General features: G+C 40.5%; 1 protein-coding gene across 5 annotated transcripts in view; it reads right to left on the bottom strand.

The window, feature by feature from the left end:
* Positions 1–2,702: 2,702 nt before the first annotated feature.
* Positions 2,703–25,562, bottom strand: part of slx4 (SLX4 structure-specific endonuclease subunit homolog (S. cerevisiae)) — a 24,341-nt gene continuing 1,481 nt past the window's right edge. For 2 of the 5 annotated variants that reach the window (XM_048552785.1, XM_048552786.2), the window contains exons 2-15: positions 24,830–25,274; positions 23,710–23,997; positions 22,760–22,940; positions 21,987–22,208; positions 19,681–19,898; positions 16,104–16,417; positions 14,535–14,811; positions 13,678–13,766; positions 13,340–13,486; positions 12,367–12,536; positions 9,691–12,107; positions 7,998–8,100; positions 6,993–7,448; positions 2,703–3,985 (exon numbers count right to left, since the gene is read on the bottom strand). In XM_048552785.1, the coding sequence (XP_048408742.1) occupies positions 3,616–3,985; positions 6,993–7,448; positions 7,998–8,100; positions 9,691–12,107; positions 12,367–12,536; positions 13,340–13,486; positions 13,678–13,766; positions 14,535–14,811; positions 16,104–16,417; positions 19,681–19,898; positions 21,987–22,208; positions 22,760–22,940; positions 23,710–23,997; positions 24,830–25,187 (5,610 nt within the window). In that variant the 5' untranslated portion in view covers positions 25,188–25,274 and the 3' untranslated portion in view covers positions 2,703–3,615. Of the gene's footprint in view, positions 3,986–6,928; positions 7,449–7,997; positions 8,101–9,690; positions 12,108–12,366; positions 12,537–13,339; positions 13,487–13,677; positions 13,767–14,534; positions 14,812–16,103; positions 16,418–19,680; positions 19,899–21,986; positions 22,209–22,759; positions 22,941–23,709; positions 23,998–24,829; positions 25,461–25,562 lie in introns of those variants that run through there. The other 3 variants (XM_048552787.1, XR_009447141.1, XM_059654056.1) reach the window with 3 other exon arrangements.

The following is a 25,562-nucleotide window of genomic DNA, read 5'->3' as shown; positions in this document are numbered from 1 at the left end:
AAAGCATTCCATGTCAACTTTGACTTGTGTATTTGTTGGTAAAGTTAAAAGATGGAAATATTGAAGTTGGTTTATTTTCCATGGACACAAAGATAAATTTTAGATAAACATACATGTTAAATATCTTTACCTGCATTGTGTAAACATTATCCCTTTATCTTAATTTTCCATGACAAAGGTTAGCATATAGGGTTAAACATCTTTTGATTTTGGGTGCTAACTGTTATAATCTAGTTAAAAAGTGGCAAAAAGTTCTGATATTTGTCCCAGAGTCACAATTGTACATCAAGAAGTTTCTAAGTTTAATTTAGATTAAATATTTAGCTGCTGATTGATTGCAATCAAAGCAAGGCAGGTGCCATCACAAGTATGTGTCTTATTTGTTAGAACATAGAACATACAACAGTACAGCACAGAACAGGGCCTTCAGCCCACGATGTTGTGCCGACCATTGATCCTCACGTATGCACCCTTAAATTTCTGTGACCATATGCATGTCCAGCAGTCTCTTAGATGTCCCCAATGACCTTGCTTCCACAACTGCTGCTGGCAACGCATTCCATGCTCTCACAACTGTGTAAAGAACCCACCTCTGACAGCCCCTCTACTTTCCTCCAACCGGCTTAAAACTATGACCCCTTGTGTTAGCCTTTTCTGCCCTGGGAAATAGTCTCTGGCTATCGACTCTATCTATGCCTCTCATTATCTTGTATACCTCAATGAAAAGAGTCCAAGCTCAGTCAACCTCTCTTCATAAGATATGCCCTCCAGTCCAGGCAGCATCCTGGTAAACCTCCTCTGAACCCTCTTCAAAGCATCCACATCTTTCCTATAATAGGGCGACCAGAACTGGACGCAGTATTCCAAGTGCGGTCTAACCAAAGTTTTATAGAGCTGCAACAAGATCTCACGACTCTTAAACTCAATCCCCCTGTTAATGAAAGCCAAAACACCATATGCTTTCTTAACAACCCTGTCCACTTGGGTGGCCATTTTAAGGGATCTATGTATCTGCACACCAAGATCCCTCTGTTCCTCCACACTGCCAAGAAATCCTATCCTTAATCCTGTACTCAGCTTTCAAATTCGACCTTCCAAAATGCATCACCTTGCATTTATCCAGGTTGAACTCCATCTGCCACCTTTCAGCCCATCTCTGCATCCTGTCAATGTCCCGCTGCAGCCTACAACAGCCCTCTATACTGTCAACAACACCTCCAACCTTCGTGTCATCTGCAAACTTGCTGACCCATCCTTCAACCCCCTCATCCAAGTCATTAATAAAAATTACAAACAGTAGAGGCCCAAGGACAGAGCCCTGTGGAACACCACTCACTTCCAGGCAGAATATTTTCCTTCTGCTACCACTCGCTGTCTTCTGTTGGCCAGCCAATTCTGTATCCAGACAGCTAAGTTCCCCTATATCCCATTCCTCCTGACCTTCTGAATAAGCCTACCATGGGGAACCTTATCAAATACCATGCTGAAGTCCATATACACCACATCCACAGCTCGACCCTCATCAACTTTTCTAGTCACATCCTCAAAGAACTGTAAGGTTTGTGAGGCACGACCTGCCCCTCTCAAAGCCATGTTGACTGCATTTAATCAAGCCATGCTCTTCCAGATGGTCATAAATCCTATCCCTCAGAATCCTTTCTAATACCTTGCAGACGACAGACGTGAGACTTGCTGGTCTGTAATTGCCGGGAATTTCCCTATTTCCTTTCTTGAAGAGAGGAATTACATTTGCCTCTCTCCAGTCCTCAGGTACGACTCCAGTGGAGAGCGAGGATGCAAAGATCTTCGCAAGTGGCAAAGCAATTGCATTTCTCGTTTCCCAAAGCAGCAGAGGACAAATCTGGTCCAGGCCTGGCGACTTGTCAATCTGAATGTTTGACAAAATTTTCAGCACATCAGCTTCCTCTATCTCTATCCATTCCAGCATGCACACCTGCTCTTCAAAAGGTTTCATTCACTACAAAGTTTGTTTCTTTCGTAAAGACAGAAGCAAAAAAACTCATTAAAGGGCTTCCCCTACCTCCTCAGACTCCACACACAAGTTCCCTATGCTATCCCTGATCAGCCCTACTCTTTCTTTAACCATTCTCTTATTCCTCACATAAGTGTAAAATGCCTTTGTGTTCTCCCTAATCCGTTCTGCCAAGCCTTTCCTCGTGCCCCCTCCTGGCTCTCAGACCATTTTTGAGCTCTTTCCTCGCCTGCCTGTAATCCTCTAGAGCTGAGCTTGGCCCTAGCTTCCTCCACCTTATGTAAGCAATATGCCTTTTGAGCTTTGCCAGCAGAGTCTTTAAGAAGCTGATCATGTACAAATGGCACTGTGGCCCCTACGAAAACACAATCCACTTCCATGTTCTTCATTCTATCATTTGCAATTCCAACTTGAAATTCTCACTTTGAAATAGCTGCACTTAAAATGACCGAAACCCAGCCATGTCACTGAGTTGAGATGAAAACCATTAAATTTGATGTCAAAAATATGTGAATTATTTGCATAACATGATTTAATATTAAAATGAGTGAGGGCGCTTTTGCAATGAACGCGTGATTCATTAAATCACTTTCCCTTGGAAACTTGCATGATAGTATCTCTTCAGAATATATACTCATGTAAAAAGGAGTGCTTTACCTTGAGAGCTTCTCAAGAGACACAGGTTTGTGAAGGATAGGAAACGTCACAATTAAAAGTGCACCTGTTTATTTTTTTGTTAAAATGTTACAATTGTATCACCAAAACATTTACACTTAAGTGCAGCATTTACCAGTAATTGCACAGATTAACATTTTGGGTAAAAGTATATCCATTTCAGCTTTTGTTGGTTATCAAAACAGCTAACATTTTATTACAAACACACAAACAGGCAAAATGGCGTGCTAGTTTTTTTTATTTACATATATACAAAGTTTAAGAATTTCTTGTCTAATTGTGTACAGATGTGTTTTTTCTGCATTGGACTGCCACCCTTGGGTTGGAATATTAAAGGGGAAACAAATACAAGAGGACATGATTTGACAAAATTGCTTGGTTCTAGTGAAGGCGGCTGTTTCTGATATGCATTTATTTCAGGTTAAATTGCTTATAGTTCCTTGCAATGCTCCTACCCTGGCTAAATTAATGATTGACCAGTAGGGCTGATAAAGAAACTCAGTATATAGTATGAATAATGATATCTAAAATAGTAGCACTTTTGTGTGTAATTCTCCTTATTTTACAGTTTATTATCAACATAATTTAAACAAAAATTCAGACCTTGGACAAGAATTTGGCTGACAGTCAGTGCATTCAATTTTCATTCCAGATCTCACCTTTGCTATATTGCACAACCTCATTACAACAGAGATGGCTTTCATGATGGTTCTGAGGTAGGGCTACTGAAATACAGTTATTGAAATATCCTAGAGGAGCATCACATTACTTCCTGGCACAGCAGTTAATGCTGTTACGTCTAAGATGTACTGAACAAAGTGGCACTGAAGTGCTCCATGCCTGTGTATAATCACACTCTACAAGAATTTCCAAATCAGATGGAAATTGCAGTACGATTTCTACTACACCTATACAAGAGGAATGTTTAATTGCTGCACTACCACCACTTACCTCTTCCTGTGGCACTGACTGAGCTTTCCCTTGCGGTGTTTTTCAATGCCCTGCTTTCTCCTTTTCAACATCTCCTTCCTTGCTCTAGCTGTGGTAAAGGTGATACATTGAGCATCAAGAAAGTTCAGCAATTTCCCTTTGGAAACCTTTATCCCATTTTCCTTAAGCTTCTGGTGGAGGTCTGACAGTTCAAAAGGCTTGTACTGCAGAATTTCACTGTACAGAGGTACGTCTGACCGAATATACTGTCGTATGGCCTCCACCGTATCTCCTTCACGGACTACTGCCTGCGATGGAGTGATTCCATCATCCTTATCATCGTCCGAATCTGTGCTAAAGACACTGTCACGTTCATTAGCCGACAGCCTGAAAAGAGAGGGAGAAAGATGAACAGGGTTTGTACATACAATCCAGGTAAGCAGTCTGTCATCATGAACTTTTTATAAATAAAATTACTTCAGTAAGCAGGATCAGCATTTTCCTAAAATACACTGATTTACATTGTGACCTATCATGAATTCCCAGGTACAGGTTGACTGATGTGGACTAGTACTGGGAAAGTGGCTTGTTAATATGAAAGAGTTTGTTAATGATGGCAATTTCTTTTTTGGGTTTAAACATTGTGGACAAATATAGTTCTGCTGCTCCTGGATGCCCAGTTTTGAGTTGCTTAATCTGTTTGAAATATGTCCTATTTAGCACATTGGAAGTGCCAAATAACCAACAGACATCATACTACAACAGGACTTTGTGTCCACAAAGACTGGGCAGTAGTCAATCTTAGTTCTACTCTTATGGACAGATGCATCTGCACCAGATAGATTGGTAAGGACAAGACCAAGGAGATTTTTCTCCCCCACATGGTTCCTTCAGAGCCCACAGACCCAGTCTAGCAACTACGTTCTAGTATTCAGGCAGCTCAAATCAGCAGTAGCGTGCTACTGAGTCACCTGTAATGACGGACATTGAAGACTCCCAATCAGATTACATTGTGTGCCATTGCCACCCTGACTCAGCACTTCCTCCAAGCGGTATTCACCGCGGAAGCCTACCAATTCATCAGATAACAGATGGCTCAAGGTGATAATTAGCAGGTGATTTCCTTGCCCATACTTATGTTTCACTTGATTCCATGAAACTTGGATGGGTTTCAGATTCAATACTGAGGTCGCCCAGGGCTATTCCTCCTCCCCTACATATCACTTTACTGCCACTTCTGATCAATTGTGATGGCAATATCTAAGACATCGTCTGCAGGACGTAGACGTTCTCAAGGAATCACATCAAGTTGTTGCTTGACTAATCTGTGGGTCAGCTCTTTATTTAGCAGAAGCCACCAGTTGGTAATGAGGAGGTCTTTGCAGAATCAACAGGCCTATGTTTGCCGTTGTTTCCAGTAGCTGGGTCAAATGCAGGTGGTCCCATCCAGTTTAATTTCTTAGTTTGGACTTCACTGCAGTACGATACAAGAGAGTGGCTTGCCAAGTCTCAGACAGCAGGTAAGATTACATTCCTGGGGTCCAAAGTTGAACATAGCCAGACCAGTTAAAAGTGGCAGATTTCCTTTCGTAAAAAAGGAATTAGTGAACTAAATGGGTTATAAAAATCAACAAACAGTTACATAGATGACTTGAGGCAAACCTTTAGCAGATTTTATTAAACTGAAATCTGATGATTTGTCATGACTGGATTCAAACCCACATTCTCCAAACATAGGCCCAAGGGCTATGGATTTACTAAACCAGTGACAGTATCATTTTGCTACCACCTCCCCAAAATTAAATCAAAGGTAGTATTTCCATCTGCAATTGCATCAATTTAAAGCTCCACTTTTCATGGGTCAGAAGTAGGACTGGTGTTCAAATTATGTTGTGCATCTTTACTCTTCAAAGACAGAGTTACTCATTTGAAGGAAAATGTAAGTCTTGGTAACATACAGTAAGAACTACAAGGGCATTGTTCCCTTACAAAAGTTGCTGTGTTGCCAATGCAAGATGGTCAGGAAAACTGGCCACCTGGGCAAATGGTGACAATGATGCCACACGAGGCAACAGAACTTTCTTGAAGCTCCTCTTTCAACAGAGCCTATGACTGCCTCCCTGGCTGCCCCACTGACCGTATCCCTCACTGGATGGCTCAGGGAGAGGCATAAGGTCTTTGAGTGTATGTCTGGGACAACAGGAGCACATTTTATTTTGGATACTTTAGTAATAGTGCCACAAGTTTAATAAAGACACACACACGTCAATTCTGCATAATGTAAGGTCTGTTGATTTCAATGAACCAGTGCACAGGAGTTTGACACAGTTCTGACAAAATCAATCTATCAGTATAGCTTCTCAAGTCAAAGAAGAAAAACAGCAAGAGTGCAGGAAGCGTCATTTTCAGGAAGCAAGTTTAGGAAGAAGATTATAGAAATTATTGAAAGTATTCTGAGCAATGCATTTAGGGAACTAATAGACAGGACCATCGTACATATGTCCACCAGTCCCTTAAGCAAGACAGGTGGATAAAGTGGTTATGAAGGTATATGGGATAACTGCCTTTAATGGCTGAGACAGAGTTTAGGAGCAGGGAGAGGATGCTGGAACTGTACAAACAACTGGTTAGGCTGTAGCTGGAGTGTCGTGTGCAGTTCTGGAATCCACATTATAGGAGGGATACGATTACACTGGAGAGGGTGCAGAGCAGATTTACCAGGATGTTGCCTGAACTGGCGAGATTTAGTAATGAAGAGAGATTGGGTAAACTGGAGCAGAGGAGACTGAGGGAGGACACAATTGAGATATAAGATTATGAGGGGCACAGACAGGGAAGACAGAAAGAAACTATGGTGGACAGTTCAATAACCAGGCACACAAATTTAAGTCAAGGGGCAGGTTTAGAAATTGTGTGAGGGTGGTGGGAATCTGGAACTCACTGCCTATAAGGGTGGAGGAGGCAGAAACCCTGATAACACTTAAGCACGATTTAGATGTACACTGCAATGCCAAGGGGTACAAGGCCAAGAGGCAAATGCTAGAAAGTGTGATTAGAAATGGTCCGGTGGTTGCTCTTGACCTTGTGATGTAGACCTCTATGACCAGTAGGAAAAGTCTTGGCAGAGATAAGGTGTAACAACATTATAAAAGGAACATTGCTCTCGAGGCTCTCTGTTGGCTACCAGAGCCAGCTGTAGCCTGTATAGGAAAGTAGATATCTCTGAAGACCTAAGATTCTACAAGACAATTGGTCAAACACTTTGTATTGGCTCAGTAAGGTTGATGTGCAAACCAAGTAATTACACTTTTTTTTCTTCCAGTGACTTACTTGAGGTTCTCCTTTAATTTAGTCACTTTATTCTTGTCACCGAACTTAGATTCAACTGACCCACCTCTGTGATTCAAAGGAGCCCTCACTCCACGCTGAAGAGGAGCTTTGAGAAGAAGGCAGTTGGTTAGCCACATCAGAAGAAACAGCTTTCAAAGGTGACTTGACTTCTGGCCCATCTGACTCAAGCATCCGCTTTTTCCCTTTTCTTTCAGAAGTGGCTTTAAGGAGACCTTTCATTGCTTGGTTGCTGGTTTCTCCTGAAACAGATTTTGACTGTTTTTTGGAGTGGAATTTTAGTTTGTTTATTCCTGATGAAACTGGCAGCGACAGTTCTTTGGTGCCCACCTTTAGTGTGCTAGTCAAATCTGGGATTGTTTTACGGATGCAAGGCTGTGAAGATAATATTTCCTGTTTTGACTGGGTGTCAGGATCAGGCTGAATGACTTGATGTGTATATTGGTAAATCTCTTGTAATTTCAGAATCATCTTCTTCTTTGGCAGAGGTCGAACACCAAACCTGGAATAAAACAAAAGACCTAGTCAAGGCAGAAACCTTTTCAGATTACAATACAGAACACGTTATACTACAGTGCCCACTTTCAAATTGTGTTTCTAAATCACCATCAGCTATCAAGAACTAAACTCATATAGGAATGACAATAGGAGAATACTCCCAAGATTAATTCTGATTTAAAAGGTGCAACTTCAACACCTGAATAATTTCAGTGAAGTGATACCTTTAGTAACTGGAAGATAACTTAGTAAAAAAAAATTAAAACTATACTAACCATAGAAACAACCTATTCAATCCACATGGTCCATATAAAGACTTCTATCACTCTCCTTCGTCTTACGCCATTAACATATCCTCTGTTCCTTTCTTATTTTACTTACATTAATGTATTTCTATTCTGCCTCCACCACTCTGCAGTAGGGAGTTCCACATTCTTGCTTAGTTTTTCATCCCAGATACTCTAGGTTATTCGTGAGATTATTCTTTTATTCAGAAATGAAATACAGGAAAACTCTGCTTTCATTACACATTTTACTTCAATTATCATCTTACTTGCTAAGTTCTCTCTTTAGATATGGCGTGGCCATGGTTGAATAAGGTGGTTCTGGAGTGATGGGAGCCAATGGAAGTTGAGTTCTCTTTTGGTTGACAGGGGCTGAAAGAAATACAAAAATCAGTGAAAGAAAGATACATGGATGAAAAAGAAGCCTAAAATACTAAGAAAGCTATTTTAATAATGAATAACAGTTATGCTATATTTAATCTGGAAAATTACATATTTCTATGTTGTGCACCAGCACTGAAAGTTCTACACCTATCTCAGGACATTGTCTTTGATTGTGGGGTTTAACCTTGGCTTTGGGCATGGAGAAAACAATCTTTCAACTGGATTTCATGTTACTGACAGAGATTGGAAAATTATGCCACTCGAGGTTTGGCAAGAAATTCACCTTCAGCCATCCTACTTTTAAAGTCAAATTTGTTCTACTATGTTTAATGTTTCGTATTGTGATGACTTTTGACTCAGAAGCAGGATAGTAAGGAAATATGTAGTTTATCTGAAAGGTCTATAGAATCTGTAACTGTTTGTTAGAAAATTTGAAGGGAACCTTTTTCCCCCCCTTTACAATTGATGCTAAGTTGTAATTTTCTTGCACAAGGAATACTGGTCTGTGTGACCTGAAAACCATGGACCTAGAAGCAGTTTCAATATGCAGAATAAAATGTAAACGCAAAACACTGTAGGTTTTGGGAATATGAAACAAACTGAATACTGGAAGTATGCAAGTCTGGCCTCATTTGTGGATAAAGAAAGAGAGTTAACATTTTGAAATCGGGAATGACACTTCTTCAGAACTGAGAAAGTTAATAAAAGAAGCCATGTGATTGGCAGACACGAAGCAGTACTACACAGAGGATATGGAGACTGAAGGCAATCAGTGCACAGATACAGATAAAAGGAAAGCAGATATAGAAAGAAAAACATATACAACTCTTATAAACAGAAGCAAACATCTCAAGACATAGTCAAGTTTTCTGGAAGGAAGATGACAGAAGCACTTGGTATGCAATATGTGCTAACAAAAACCTGAATATTCTGTGGATAGCTCACAATCACTAAAAGAGCTGAGTGTTTTCTTGGAAATGGCTGAATCACTAGGATGTTATTGTTTGGTCGGCTGAAGGGTAATTTCAGGATTGTAATGACGCAAATAAAAGTGGGTATGGAGAAGTAGAATTGGACCCATGAACTGGATAAAACGTGTTGTTGGATTAATTCCTGGCCTACCAAGCATGAATAAAAACAAACTGATACAATTCAGCTGTGTAGGTACGTAGTCTCATTTTGTTCCCCCCCGAGGGTGAGAGAGAAATGCTTGTGGCTGCACAAGACACACCTTTGATATACCAATTTCTTAAAAAATAAAATTTACCTTTTTATTTGAATTGTCAGTTGCCGGTTAATATTTGTGTAATGTGTTTTGGGCCTGATTCATATTAAAGTAAAAGCTACGGAAAGTGAAGTCGCATTGGTAATTACATCACTGGGGATCATTCAATAAATTTGTTATTTTGGTTAATGTTTTCCCCATGGGGATAAAAGGGGAATCAAAATATTAGTATTATCTAAAAGATTTTCAGATCTTGCTGTTTAAGAGTAGATTACATCTTTAGTCTCAACTTAATTGCAAAAGTGTGGGTCTTCAAATTTATAAACCTCCTTTAATCCAGATTGACTGCTTACCTGGGGTTTTGTGCTGTCCAACATGTTGCCTGGAACAAATGCTTTCTTGCTGTGGTACAGATAACTTCTGAGATAATCCAGAGAGGACTTCAGGAAACCCCTCTTTATCCCAAATATTGGAATCAAAACAACTAGGATGTTGTTGGTTTGGAAAGTGCTTTGCATCGGTTTTGTTGCTCTGGTCTATTTCAGTAGGTGGAAAAGCAATCCTAGGCTTTGATTTTTCTAAGAGAAGTGAGCTATTTTTGTTCTCTGCATTTGTGACACGATAGTGTTCATCCTTATTCTTTACTGGATTCATTGTCTTGCAAAATATCTCACCACCGTTAGAATCTTCCACTTCAAATTCAGGACTGCTTTCAGAATTCCAACACTCAAATGGTAGTGGTGGCCCATCTTCAAACAGAAAACTATCTTCAGCCTTAACTGCTAGCATCTCCTCCTCAGTGTCTTCAACCTCCAGCACAGACTTGTCTGTTGATTCCTTCTCTTCAGAAGAGAATGACAATGACAATGCCTTTTCTAGCTGTGAAGGAGAATGGGTGGATGATGTTTCCCCACTTCTGAATTCAACAATACAATCAGACCTTTGTGTGGGAGGAATTGGAGATGATGGTAGCGAACACTGATCAACAGAATCCTTTTCTGAGGAACAATCCAACTCACTAACTATTTCTTGGGCATCTCTGAAAACTTTTGATATGTTAATTACATGTGGTTTTTCCTGCCCCACGTCAACAGATTTTAGTATTGCAATGTCCTGTTCCATTTTTTTCTCAAACACCTTATCCCTTCTAACACCCTGACTTTGCAGAAAGCAAGAATTTGTAGTCAGTGTGGAAGAGTGCCTAGATTCTGTTGACAGTGGAGTCGCAGGTACCAGCCATGATCCTTCCATGGTATGGTCTTCACTATTCTGTTCGCCATCACTGCTCAGTTGTAGAGTCAGCTCACTTTCACTGTCTTTAATTTGGTTTTCATGTTTGGCCACCTTTTTAACAGCACCATCTGTGGAAAACTCTGAAATTCTGTTGTTATGTACCTCATCCAAATATTTAGATGTAATTCCACCTTGTTCAGCATCAAACTTCGATGACAACATCTTTTCAGATTTTACTCTGAAGTGTTTAATATCTGGATTTGGGTTAAATTCAATACTGGTATATTTAATTTTGGGGAGAGACATTAATTGTCTGCTTTCAGAACAAGGTGAAGATATTTTGTTTTCAGTTATATCCATTTCCTCGTCTGAGGATATGATCAACAGAGTATCACTGGATTTATTCCCTGATGGAGACTGAGTGGAGTCAATACTAATAGGTGATGACTGATTGCAGTGTTGCACTTCACTAGTATTTTGAGACAACCTCTGCGAATAAAAAGCACTTGAAGGCGGTATTTGGTTTGATAGCCATTTTGGAGATTTTTCAGCACCACGTTCCTGAAGACTTGTTGCATTATCACACCTTTTGTCTGTCAAATTTAGTTGTCCATTTGAAATCACTGAGTCATGAGACAATATTTCAGACAAATTCCCATACTGTACAGCTCCAAAGGATGAGATTACTGCTGAAACCAAAGACAGGTGTTCCTGTGGAGACTGCACATTTGTAGAAGTTTCTAATGGTGATGAACCAACCAAAGGCAGGTCAGGTAAATCCAGGCAGGCAGAGGGACATTCAGTCTCACACATCGGAGAAAGGCGGTTAATACTACAGTTGGCAAAGGAGCTAGATGAATGACTGTTCTTTGAAGCCAGTGTCTTACCTTCTTCAAAGGCATCTAAATCATATTTTACTTCATCTTGCTGAGATTCTACTGATAAGTCCGTTTCTGAAAAAAGACAATCGTCACTGGTATTTGAATTCAAATCAAGTCTGAAGCTATGATTTTGTGTTTCTTTATCCTTCTGAGAAGGTTCTTGCATGTTGGACACTTCCACGGCCTTCAAAGAACAAGATGAGCCAGATCTAGTTTCTCGTTCAGTCAGTGAAGTCTCACAACTTCCAACTGTTTCATTTTTAGTTCTCGGACTCTCCATACACTGTTCATTTTCTCCATACGTGTGTTCTTCTACGGTTTCCACACTATCCATCTGTTCAAGTCCCTCAGTCTCAAGAGAACCTCCTTTCTGACTTGCAATTTTTCTCCGAGTTGCAGCAAACTTGTAAAGTTCTTCTAAGTCCTCATCATCAACATTTTCACTGACCTTATCTTCATCTGTGGACTGAAGGTCCAAGGCAGGCTCCTCAGCTTCATCAATCCACATGGACTTCAGAAGATCCTGCAGATTGTCTTCTCTAGTTCCATATTTTTCATCTGTTTTAATGAAAGGATCATTTTCCAAAACATGTCCATCAGATTCAACTTCATTGGGATAAGCTTTACAGATCTCTACCAACTCATTCACAGCGAACCTGATGAACGGAGAAATATATCAATCCATCTTACCATTCTGCATAGCTATGTTAGTTAGCACCAAGTTTTTCCAAGATTAAAATACTGCAGAGACCGGAAATCTGAAATAAAGACAAAAAGATTCCCCATGACACCTTACTGGCTATCTTTTGGCTATTAAGTTAGTTATTTTAAGACATGCTTTAAAACTGAATCAGTAGACTGCTGCAGATATTTCAGTACTCAAGCCTGATCACAGTACTTCATAAATATACTGACCTGTTAGCAAGAGTCTGAAGCTCTGAAAGAACAGTGGGAGACACAGAGATGCTGGCAGTGTATAGATATTGAAGGAAAGTACAAACTCCCTCTGTTGTAACATCAGGAAGCAAGAATCTGCGAGTTACAACAGCACCATCCTCTTCCACCAGAAATCCTTCATCATGCACCTACGAAATAGCAAGTCACTAAACTTGAGACGTGATCCGAGTTGGCAGAAGGGGATGATACCAGACAAAGCATTGTGATAGACTTCCATGGGTTACGTTTCAGGATAGCACATAACCAGCAAACAGCAGATGAGTGATCAGATTTAATTGATTGCTCATCAGATTTGGTTCACCTTTTCAGTTGTGAATACAACAGCTTAATTACTGTGCAACCTTTCTCATAATAGAGATGTGCTCACATGCAACTTGACACTGCACAACACGAGTACCAATCAATAGAAGATATCATCCCTTGCCATATAGGCATTTTTTTTCCTACTCATTCACTAGATATGGGCATCACTAGCTGGGCCAGGATTTACTGCCCATCCCATAATGCCCTTAAACCAAGTAGTTTACTTAGTCATTTCAGAGGGCAATTAAGATTCAACCACATTGCTATGGTCTGGAATCACACATGGTCCAGACAGCAAGCCTAGAAGACATTAGTGAACTAGTTGGATATTTAGAATGATTGACCATAGTTAGATGGTTGCCATGAGACAAGCTTTTTTAATAATGACATTTATATTTCTCTATTTGCCATGGCATAATTCAAACCCACGTACCCAGGACATTAGGAACTCTGGATCACTAGCCCAGTGACATTATCATTACACCACAGTTACCCTTTAAATCCAAGGGTACGACCTGTCCTACCTGTTCTGGTGTGATTCCTATCCACAAGAACAAGATGATTAACAAGGTAGAAGGCTGAAGAAATCATTTTCACACCCTATTTACTGAAAGAAATTCTCACTTACAAGGCGGACAAGCTGTGGACAGCGAGCGTACAACATCAACTGGTGAGCATACACAATCTCACCGTTGTCCACCTGAAACTGCACATCGCTCAGGTGGGGATTGTTCACCAGCCCACCAAGGTCTTCACTCAGTTTCTTCAGTTGGTGCTGAAATCAAAATACAACAAATATTAAAAACAGTTGCTGGTAGTTATCATTGCAAAATATTTCACTGTTTTGTTCCGAATCTCTTTGCAAGTTTCAAGATTTTGTTGGGAAACCCATGATTATTTACAAAGACTGTCACAAATAGGATAAATTTGAAATTCACTTTATTAAAATAAAACTGGTTTACTTACTCCATGGTGCAAACTATTTCCAAAACTTCCGTCACTCTGAGCTGGGACAAATCCACTAGGTGTGATATCATCAGATAAATTGCTCTTCACTGTAGGATAAAATGAATGAATACAGTAAAACTTGGAATACAGGCTTTGATTTACAGGAACGAACAGGTTTCACTGCTTAGCAGTCAATACAGTGTGGAGCTGGAGGAACACAGGAGGTCAGGCAGCAGAGGAAAAGAAAAGTTGACGTTTCAAATCAGGACTTTTCATCAGGTCCTGACCTGAAACACAGACTTTCCTATTCTGCTGCCGCCGCCTGACCAGCTGCATTCCTCCAGTTCCACACTGTTTTGATTGTCTTCCAGCATCTGCAGTTCTTGCAGACAGTAATCTATTAATGCAACATTTAGCACAAAACAACATTGTTCCACCAGACCCTTGAATAACACAAACTACTCCAATGGTACTTAATAGAAATCAGACTTCAGAAAACTTTATAGGAAGAAATTAAGTATCTCTCAAAACAATTATTATTTCCAATTCATAAGTCATTTTAACAGGATTTAGATCCAAATCTACATTAATACTTGATAAAAGTAATTAATTTTTAACAGCAGGTGCAATGTAATTCTTAAAATCTAAACGGACATTCACAGAGATACTACTGCTTATGATAATTACATGATAAAAAAATTTTCACAATAAAAATGTTGGCCTGAGGTGCTTATATCCCCTGAAAAGAAATTGTATAATTTCTGCATTCTTAAATGCAATAGTTATTTTTAAAAAAAATAGATTTATTCAGTAACCATCCATAGAATATAAAAGTCCAGAGATCTCGAAGCAGTCGTATTAAGCTTTCCACTTACTGTTTCTTCCTGTTATTTCATTGTCTTGTTCGTGGTTAACCCCATAATTCCACTGTGTCAATGTCATTCCTTCACCAGCTAAATCCATCAAGTCAAAGAATGTCCGATCCTGCTGACTGCTAGCCAAGCGCACATCCTCAGTCTCTGTCTTACTTCCATCACTAGCTGGAGCAGAATGTTGATGGATCAGCTTTGATGGTGGACTTACAAGGGCTTTGTCAGCCACCATTGAAGATGGTATCTGTTCCTTACAAGCCAGATATTCTTGATCATGTCCCTTCCACAAAGCACAAAGTATAATTAATAATTTTCAACGGGATTAAAGAGAAAAAGCAAGGCAGCAGGATTAAGTTAGACAACGCTACTGAAGAGGTGTCATAGCCACAATCAGCCAAGTATTATATTTTTGTTATTGGTTCTTCATTTGGATGCAAGCCTGCAAAATACAGATTTGATCTCAAGTACTACTCTCATTGTGGTCATTGTTTAAGTGTGCACATCCATCTCTAGTTCCCAGAAGCTCAGTGCTATTTGATACAGTAATAATATTCTGTCTCTAGACTCAGCTAGCTAAATAAAATATGCTTCACAATGGTAAAATGTGTTTTCTACAGTACTCACAAATCAATGTTGCACCAATTAGTGTATTGACTGTCTGGCTCATTGTAACATTACGGAATCACTGTGCATCAGATTTCAGCTTATTGCGTGGTACTAACAAAAATGATAGTGAATTGAAAATGGGCAGAAACGTCATTTCCTTAAAAGAAAAATCAATCTGTTTGAACATGTTATGAGACAGCTCTGGGACAGGTGAGACTTGAACCTGGACCTACTGCCTGAGTGTGTTAGGGACACGACAACTGTGCCATAAACTCCCTGCTATTTCATTGACATGCATACTTAAAAACAAAAAAAAATTGTTCACAAAAACAAAAATTGCTGGAGAAACGCCAAGTCCAATGACCCTTCTTCAAACATGGTCAATTTTTTCTTCAAAATGCTAAATTTCTCCAGCAATTTGCTTTTGTTTTTCTCCCACATTCACAATTTCTTGTTTATTAAAAAACCTATTAATATTGATAATATTTAAAATTGCTTGAAATAGTATGCAATTTTTAATATGCTACATATTTTCATTCAATTGCAAGTAAATAACTTAAAAGCACCTGTGCTTATATACAAGTGTGGAGAACAGCACAAATCATTTCAGCACCTTGCAGTATTTTACTGTCTTAAAAGGTAAAACAGAAAGAGAAGTTTTTCTCATTAATCCAGAAAATAGATTGCAATTATTACAGTAACTGAATCAATAAAGTCATGTGACCCTGAAAGGGCAAATTATCTAAAAGATACTGATCCTGGATCATAAGGAATCAACTCACTTCCCACTAAGTGCAGTAAAATCAAGTTTTATAAAATTCTTGGAATTGTTATAAATAACGAGATAAAGAGAAGCAGCAGGCATGCACACGAAGGATTTTTTTAAAAAAAATCAATTGTGCAAACATTGCAATTATCTTTCGATTAGTCCTCATGAATTTTGTATCTTTCAGAAAACCACCTCACCTCTTTCCATGGTATTATAGGTGGAACCAAGTTAGCTGCATAAAACAGTGCAGAGTCCCAGTTATTGCATCCAAACAAAGCACTGCGAAACCACAGGCTTTCATGCTCGGTTATTCCTGGACGCACATGACAGACATGGCTCAATATTCCGCCTACGCAGAAAGTGCTTTCTGGCAACGGAGGAGTGCTAGATATTTCCATTTCCTCAGACAACAGTGCCGCCAAACTGTTTTGTACCCTTTGGCGTGCCATCTCAGAGTCCTGGACCAACAATGGGGGAATGCCATCCTTTCTCTTCTTTCGACATCTCTTGTCTAAAACCAGAAAAACCAGAAGTTCAGCATGGAGATGAGATAGCTGTCACTTTATTGATAAAACTGGTTTAACACAACAGAAACACACCGCTATCGGTCTAATCCCTGATGCATTCCGTTGTTCACTAGTATTGACTGCAGCCCAAGTCCCGTCATGACAGCGTTCCTCCAAGTTACCTCCACAGTCCTGTGCCATTTCTTGAAGTCCCAGGAGGAAGGACAAAAAAATTGAAACGACAAAAGAGTTTACAAAACATGAACCTTATGAAGCTCCAAGGAACATCACTGAACAATGCAGAACTATTTTTTTAAAAATCCTTTGTGGGACGTGGGCTGTATTGTCCATCCGTAGCTGCCCTTGAGAAGGTGGTGCTGAACTGCCTACTTGAACCACTGTCTCTAGACCCAGCTAGCTAAATAGAATATGCTTGACAACAGCAAAATGATGTGTTTGTCTGTGTTCTATAGGTAAACCCGCATGGCCCTATGGAGGAAATTCCAAGAATTCCAGCAACAATGAAGAACGATGTATGTAGTTGGGTGTGTTTTGCTCCTTTAAGGCAGTGAGCCAGGTAACCCACAAATAGGAAGTACAGGAACAGTTTAAGACTGTGGAACTGAGAGAACATACAGTAAAGTATTCCTTGTTCAAGTTTATGCTCCATCTACCGAATGTCCAATTTATAGTTCTAATGAACCACAAACAAAACAAATGGCAAGGAGTGTGGGATCTGCCCCACAAATCGTGTGAACATTTTTTTGTCCTTCCTCCTGGGACTTCATGAAACGGCACAGGACTGTGGAGGTAACTTCGAGAAACGCAGTCATGAGGGGACTTGGGCTGCAGTCAATGCTAGCAAACAACGAATGCATCAGGGATTAGACCGACAGTGGTGGTTGTAAGGGGACCTAGGCTGTGGATGATGGCTGAAGAGCACAGTGCTCACCTGGACATTTACGGAAGTTATTATGGAGAGCAGTTGCAAGGGGACTCAGGCTGCAGCCAACACCAGAGAAACTCTCAGGAGAAGACATACCAAGAACTACGCGAAATGCATGGATGATCGCAGAACTTTTGTTTTTATAAACCCATACAGCCTGAAGGAGAGTATATTACCCCATTTGTGGCTGACTTAAATAGATCAGCAGAACATTACTTATTTGGAGAGTTCCTCCAAGATGCCTTGCAGGATCGTTTGGTTGGTTGCCTTCAACACAAAGTTATCCGATGGAAATTATTAACAAGGAGAGACCTGGATTTCAAGGCAGCTTTCAAAACTGCCACCTCAATGGAGGTAGCTACCAGCGAAGCAACACAATTAAGTGATGACACCCAGGTACACAAAATAGCTGAAACTCCATGGACTGCAATATCAACCGTAGAATGCCAATTTGACAAGAGTGGCCAGAAGGAGTCAATTATGTACAGAGGCAGTTTGAAACACTGGTCACTTAGCTATACTTATATCAGTACGTAGCCATTCAATGGCACCACTTGCTTTGGACTGGAGAGCCCAATGCCACAGTTGTTAGCGAGGGGGGCCATATTGCCAGAAAATGGCCAACTACAACTCAAGCAAGAGAAGAGCTGTTCAAAAGGACAAAATTTAGGAGCACATGATGCCAGCCAGGGAGGACCAGGAGTCAGCCAGGTCTGTGAGAAAGGCAGAAGGCCCAGCGTCAGCTGAGTTTTGGTTAAAGATCCTGTCGCTACAGGATAAAGTTCATCCTATGTGGGTTCTTCCCAAATTAGAAGGCAAGACTGTAAATTTGGAAGTTCAGCCAATCTGATTCACTTCACATAGTAGTAAGAAGTGGTGGAGGCACTGGTTACTACAAAAGAATGTGGGTCTTGACATCAGTCCAGTAACAGTACTGAAGACGTGCTCCAGAACTTGCCACTCCCCTAGACAAGTTCCTGTGCAGGCACAACACCAGCGTCTGCCTGAGATGTGGACAGGTTTCTAGATGGAAGTATTTGAGAGCTTGGAAGGTGCTGTCTGACAATCTTCAGTTAATTTCTGCAGTGCATCTTATGGATAGTACACACTGCTGCTACTCAGTGTCAGTTGAGGGAGTGGATGCTGGTGGATGTACTGCCAATCAAGCAGACTGCTTTGACCTGGATGGTATCAAACTTCTTGAGTGTGTTTGGAGCTGCACACATCCAGACAAGTTGGAAATACTCCTGACTTGCGCATTGTCAAATAAGAAATCAGAAGATGAGTTATGTGCCATTGTATTCCTAGTTACTGACCTGCTCTTGCAGCCACTGTATTTAAATGACAAGTCCAGTTGAGTTTGTGGTCAATAGTAACCCCCAGGATGTTGTTAGTGAAGAATTAGGTAACAGCAACACTTAAGTGTCAAGTGGCAGTGGTTAGATTGTCACTGCCAACATTTGTTTGGTGTGAATATGACTTGCCACTTATCAGCTTAACCCTGAATATTGTCTGGATCTTGGACGGCTTCAGTATCTGAGGAGTTGCAAATGATGCTGAATTATGCAATTGTTGGTGAACATCCCTATTCCTGACCTTACGATGGAGGGAAGATAAGTTGATGAAGCAGCTGAAGGTAGTTAGGCCTAAGACACCACCCAGAGGAACTCCTGTAGAGATGTCCTGGTACACAGACGACTGACCTCCAAAAACCACAACCATCTTCCTAAGGACCAAGTATGATTTGAACCTGCGTGGAATTTGATCCTGATTCCCATTGATTCCAGTGTTGTTAGGGGTCCTTGATGCCACACTTGTTCAAATGTGGCCATGATGTCAAGGGCTGTAACTCTCACCTCATTTGATGGGGAAAAAAAATAACATTGTTTCAACTTTCACCAATCCAGCGTGCATTGGTGCCAGACCCAGTCCAGATAAGAGGGGAGGATTAGTGACAAGAATGCCATCCAGCTGTAAAACCACCACAGAAGTCAATTAACCAGCATTACGGTGAACCTATATAACATGGGGCAAATTGAAAGAGGAGCCATTTGCACTTTTCAACAATGACCTGCTTCTGCAAGTTATTTTGCGATGAAATGCCTGGACTAATGCCAGTGCTTACTCCGATCCAAAAATCCTACAGTGCCTTGAAAGTAATCACTACCTCATAAAAAGAACTGGAGTTACAAAATGTAACTTGCATGATAACTGCTTTGACAGAATTAGAAATAATTAATATACTCTCAGATTGATTCTTGATTTATACAACATGGAGGAGAATTCAAGACTAGATTAAAACTGTACTCTCACAACTATTACCTGATGCTGTCATCATTTTGGCAAGGCTGAAGTTACCAGCATGCAGGGTTACACTTTGTCTCTCCTCCTCCTGTTTTTGCTGTTCCAATAAAGATGCAGATAATGCCATGGCAACCATTGTATCCTCATCCACTGGTGGCTTACTGGTGGTCTTGCATTTCTTTGGCGGTTCATTTTCTCTTGTTGAACTTTTTCTCTTTGATCTACCTTGCTGAAGGCTGACATATGGAATTGAAAATGGAAAAGGTAATTTAACTTTATGCACACACCACATATACATACAGACAATGGTCATAGTAGAAGCTGAGGTATTTCACGGGCAATAGCCTTTAAACCACCACTGAGAAAGCCTTATTAAATTGCAACACTTTTGAAGTGGGCAATCACAATGACCTTACAGGAGTTCCTCACTGTAAATCTTTACTGGGCCACATCTAGCAACACTTTGTTTAGTTCTTTAATCTGGATTTGACTGGAACATAATGAAGCAAATACAACCCAACTCTACAAGAAATCACAAAGGAAGATATGCACTTATGCAAAATTTTAAATCTGCCTCTCTGATATGTCAACATGACAATTAAATAGGGGGAATATCAGGTCAGAGAGATGCCACGTACCTTCTGTATACATTTGAAGAGATATACTGGGCCTCAATTTAACACATCTTTCCAAAAGTCAACACATCCAACTAAGTTAAAAAAATGAGAGGCTGGATGAACACAGCAGGCCAAGCAGCATCTCAGGAGCACAAAAGCTGACATTTCGGGCCTAGACCCTTCATCAAAGAGGGGGATGGGGAGAGGGAGCTGGAATAAATAGGGAGAGAGGGGGAGGCGGACCGAAGATGGAGAGTAAAGAAGATAGGTGGAGAGAGTATAGGTGGGGAGGTAGGGAGGGGACAGGTCAAGGAGGTGGGATGAGGTTAGTAGGTAGATGGGGGTGCGGCTTGGGGTGGGAGGAAGGGATGGGTGAGAGGAAGAACCGGTTAGATGTGCAGGTGAACCTCTGCTTAATGTGAGGCATCTGCCAATGTGGTATACTGCATCCACTGTACCCGGTGCGGCTTCCTCTACATTGGGGAAACCAAGCGGAGGCTTGGAGACCGCTTTGCAGAACACCTCCGCTCAGTTCGCAACAAACAACTGCACCTCCCAGTCGCAAACCATTTCCACTCCCCCTCCCATTCTCCAGATGACATGTCCATCATGGGCCTCCTGCACTGCCACAATGATGCCACCCGAAGGTTGCAGGAACAGCAACTCATATTCCGCCTGGGAACCCTGCAGCCATATGGTATCAATGTGGACTTCACCTGTTTCAAAATCTCCCCTTCCCCTACTGCATCCCTAAACCAGCCTAGTTCCTCCCCTCCCCCCACTGCACCACACAACCAGCCCAGCTCTTCCCTCCCACCCACTGCATCCCAAAACCAGCCCAACCTGTCTCTGCCTCCCTAACCGGTTCTTCCTCTCACTCATCCCTTCCTCCCACACCAAGCCGCACCCCCAGCTACCTACTAACCTCATCCCACCTCCTTGACCTGTCCGTCTTCCCTGGACTGACCTATCCCCTCCCTACCTCCCCACCTATACTCTCTCCACCTATCTTCTTTTCTCTCCATCTTCGGTCCACCTCCCCCTCTCTCCCTATTTATTCCAGCTCCCTCTCCCCATCCCCCTCTCTGATGAAGGGTCTAGGCCCGAAACGTCAGCTTTTGTGCTCCTGAGATGCTGCTTGGCCTGCTGTGTTCATCCAGCCTCACATTTTTTTTATCTTGGAATTCTCCAGCATCTGCAGTTCCCATTATCTCTCACATCCAACTAAGTAGCTCTTTCAATTTGTACACCAGAGTAAAGGTGTTAGATGGTTAATTAAGATCAGGGCAATCAGAATCCCAATTTAATATGTGATCAAGGCAAAGGTTCAACCCATCCACCAAATCACCTATATCCAATTTGGAACAAAGAATGTGCACATTCAATCATCCTCAACTTACTTGTATTGAATGTTTGGGTAACAGAACAGAAGAAACTCTGATGATTATGTTAAATGTAAACATCACATTCTGAAAAATGAAAGTTTTACTGTGCATGTGCAGCAGATATCAGAGACAGGTCATGTAAATTACACTGGGAGATAAAAGCACTGGATGAATAAGGCACTTGAGTCGACAGAAAGGACAAAGACATCTGAAAGGCTGGAGTAAGCCCAATGAGGAAGCAGTGACAGAACCTCTTGGCACATACGAGAAAGAGCCAGAATTAAGCTTTTAAAAGAAACGCTAGCCTTTTCATTTTATTTACCTTGTTGAGGATGTGGACCTTTCAGGATACTGAGAGTTTTGTCTTTGAACTGCCTGCAACAATAACTGTGGTGGAACCTCTAATTCAATGGCACAGCGTTTGAGGTGAAGCACTCTGCTCTGGAAGCTTTTAAAATGTTTGCCACAGATTGGACACTCCGGAACTGAAGGTATGTTTATTGAGGTTACCGTAGCTGTTTTCTGTTCTCCTTCATCTAAGCACCTAAAAAGGTCAGAGGAAAGCATTTAATTTACATTGAATATACAGCAGAAAAAAAATTTATTTGACCAAATTGGCACATACTGGTGGTTATGCTCCACACTAAAGTTGGCAGCTGTTTAGGCCAAGCTTTTAATTAATAAAAACAAAATACTGCAGGTGCTGGAATTCTGAAACAAACAAAAAAAAAAGCTGGAGAACCTTAATGGCATCATGCTGAGAAACTGGTTAACCTTTTGAGTCCAATACGACGATTCTTCAGAACTGAAATATCATATTAGACTCTAAACAGCTAAGTCTGTTTCTCTCACCAGAGATGCTGCCAGACCTGTTGAGTTTCTCCAGATTGTTTTTAACCTATTTTGACCATTCCTTGACTGCAAGAACATATATTAGGTTAATAAAAATTAAATACAATGGACATGTCTGAGCTCCAGTCAGTTAAAACTGAATCTAATAAAACGTCTGGAAGGTTGGTCCATGAAGAACAGGATTAATAAATTATCAGTGAGATGATAATCCAAAAGGTTAATCATTATGTTCAGATGTCTTACCTGTTGATGTGCTGAGTGCGTCGAGCAGAGTTCATGTTGGAAAGATCCTTCTGACAGATTACACAAAAAAAGAGCCCATTGTCTTCAAGAGTATAGGCACTGGTTGTTTCCAACTCCTGTTGTATTGTCCATGCCAAGGCCAGATCACTGTCTGCTGACCTCTGGCAGTCATCAGCCACAGCTAAATGGATATCATCATATTTAAGTCTAAGTCTCATTATAATCAAGAATTTCCAAGCAAAAAGAGAATCATTAGATCACCAGAAACAATTCTAATGCATTCAGAGCTCATGGTTATGATGGCACTATAAACACCTCAGCTTAGCTTAAACATCTTAAAACAGTCAATCTCCTTAACAAACCTTCCACATATTCTGCCTTCTGGCACTTTCTGGACCTTCTCTTAGTTTTCTCATTGAAGTTTCTATTCTCCATTCTGACCAATTTGTCCTCACCACTGATATTACAGCCAAGTATTAATATGACCAGGAGGGATTTTTTTTAAAAAAATCAAATAATAAAGAAGCAATGTCCTACTGAAACACAAGTTAGGTACAGAGCAAGTATTATGAAACCGCGGCTAAGATTAGGTATCACTAGAATGTAAATAACCATATATTCAAAGTAGAAATTAGGGTGACACAGCTAAGCACAACAGTGACACAAGTGTCTGCAGAAACAGGGAACTTAGGTTTGGTCAATTAAGCCATTGAGCTGTGATCTCAACTGTAGACAGACAAAGCCTGGGGAAGTGAATACAGGATGAATAATGTTCCTTGTGCTGTTAATACACTCATTAAGCTCTAATGGTGAACATATCTAATTTAGACTTAAGGCTACATAGCTGAATCACAAATTAGCAACGCCTAAGCGAACAGCCAGCAAAACATGCATAGAATTTAATGAGTTACTTTCTGGACAGAAAATAAAAGAACTTCTGATAAACAAACCATCTTCTTCAGAAATTAATGAAGCAGGAAGCGATACTGCAGTTGAATGGCTGTCTGTTCTACTGTTCATTTTGTTTGTGTCCACAGAACAGAATTCTTCATTCTTCTTATTCTCTTGAATTGTAGAAGCTGACAGTGTTTTCACATCATTGCTATGTCTCAAACGTTCAGGTTCCTTTCTCCTAAATCTCTGCATATTTCCCAAAACTCGTTCTTTCACACCTAGACCTTTGTTAACAGTTTTCTTCATAACTGCTGAATGGCTAAGCTTGTGGATCCACATGCTGCCTGCAAATAGCAAGGGCTACACTTAACAGACAAGCAATCACTATTGGCACACAACTAAATTACCATTTGTTTATTGTCTTATGAAAGACTCTTTTAAGTCAAACTTTTAAGTGCCGAAAGATTTGACGCAACAAATAATCTAAACATTTTAAAAGAAAAGTCAAATTCACTTGAAGATTTTCCGGTTAGAGATACATTTTTTTAAAAAACAATGTTGGCAAATGGGTCTAGATTTATTTAGGATATCTGATCGGCATGGACGAGTTGGACTGAAAGGTCTGTTTCCATGTTGTATAGCTCTATGACTCTCTCTCTCTCTCTCTCTCTCTCTCTAAGATTTCTGTTCTATGCATTGTGGATGGCATTTGCCACTGTGCAGAAGTGCATACCCTGACAAAGCAATGCCTTCTTGTTACTGCCCCTGACAAACCAGCATCCCCTAGGTAATGCTCCTCTAACAAAATGGCACTCAGCACTCTGCCTCAGTACTCCAATTAAGAGTGCAATATGTAGCATGGTGAAGTCTCTGGAACATTTACCTGTCATGGAGAAGACCGAGTATAAGTGTTGTACCAAAGAGTAAATCTGCATCTACATTAAATTTCTAAATTATTCAGCAGTTAAACGCAAATGCGACAGCTAACATAATACAAATTCCAATATGCTAACCTCTTTCGTAATGCTTTTACAGCTTGAAAATTTGACCAGACTTTTTAATATATTTTGGTTATTACCTATAAAAAAAATTACTTGACAATCGCATTAATAAAGAGCAGTTTTATAAAGAATTCATTGCCTAAGTATGCTTTATTTAAACATATTGATATCCTACCTGGCAGACCATCCTTCACAGTCCCAGAGTCCTCTGAAGCCTCAGGTTTTGAAGGCTGAAGCAAAGTGACATCTTTCGTTGCCACTTGCCTGCTGCAAGCAGGGGCAGGTAGATCATTGGTCTGACATTCAGTTGTCCCAGTATTTTTGTGCTCTGCTGTTCCATCACTGTGTGCTTTACTCTCATTAATACAATGTGCTTCACTGTTCAATGTTTGTTTTTCTCTTAACTTTGTCTTTGCTACAAAGGAATTGGTGCGGCTCCAGCAAACTGATTTGCATTTCTTCCCTCCAGCTTCAACTGGACACCTAGATGCTGTCTGGCAGAGCTCAACAAAATCATCATCTGATTCATCCATCAGTTCAAAGTGTGTAACATTACAAGGCAGATACTGGAGATCAACATTAACCACAAGTCAAAATCATCCTCTTTGTTTATTGATAGCCTGTGAACAAGGGAAAAGTGTATGTAGGCTGAAATCAATTCCACTCCATTTAAATCATCCTTTCGCTACAACTAACCCTGGGGCAACCTCTCAACCACCCCATAAATCATCACCTTCCTGTACAGACCAGCATCTAAAACCAATTTTGGCACCACTTGAGTCTGCTGCACTGTTTAATAAGTGCATGACTGATATATATCAACTGCTTCTAGCATTATCTCCATATTCTTAATTCCCTTTGTATCCAAAAATATAGTCCCCATGGGGCAACTGGTAGAATCCCTGCCT

The sequence above is a fragment of the Stegostoma tigrinum genome, chromosome 23 (assembly GCF_030684315.1).
Source record: "Stegostoma tigrinum isolate sSteTig4 chromosome 23, sSteTig4.hap1, whole genome shotgun sequence".
Classification (NCBI taxonomy): Eukaryota; Metazoa; Chordata; class Chondrichthyes; order Orectolobiformes; family Stegostomatidae; genus Stegostoma; species Stegostoma tigrinum.
Note: the sequence above shows the minus strand (reverse complement) of the source record. Positions and strands in the feature narration are given on the sequence as shown.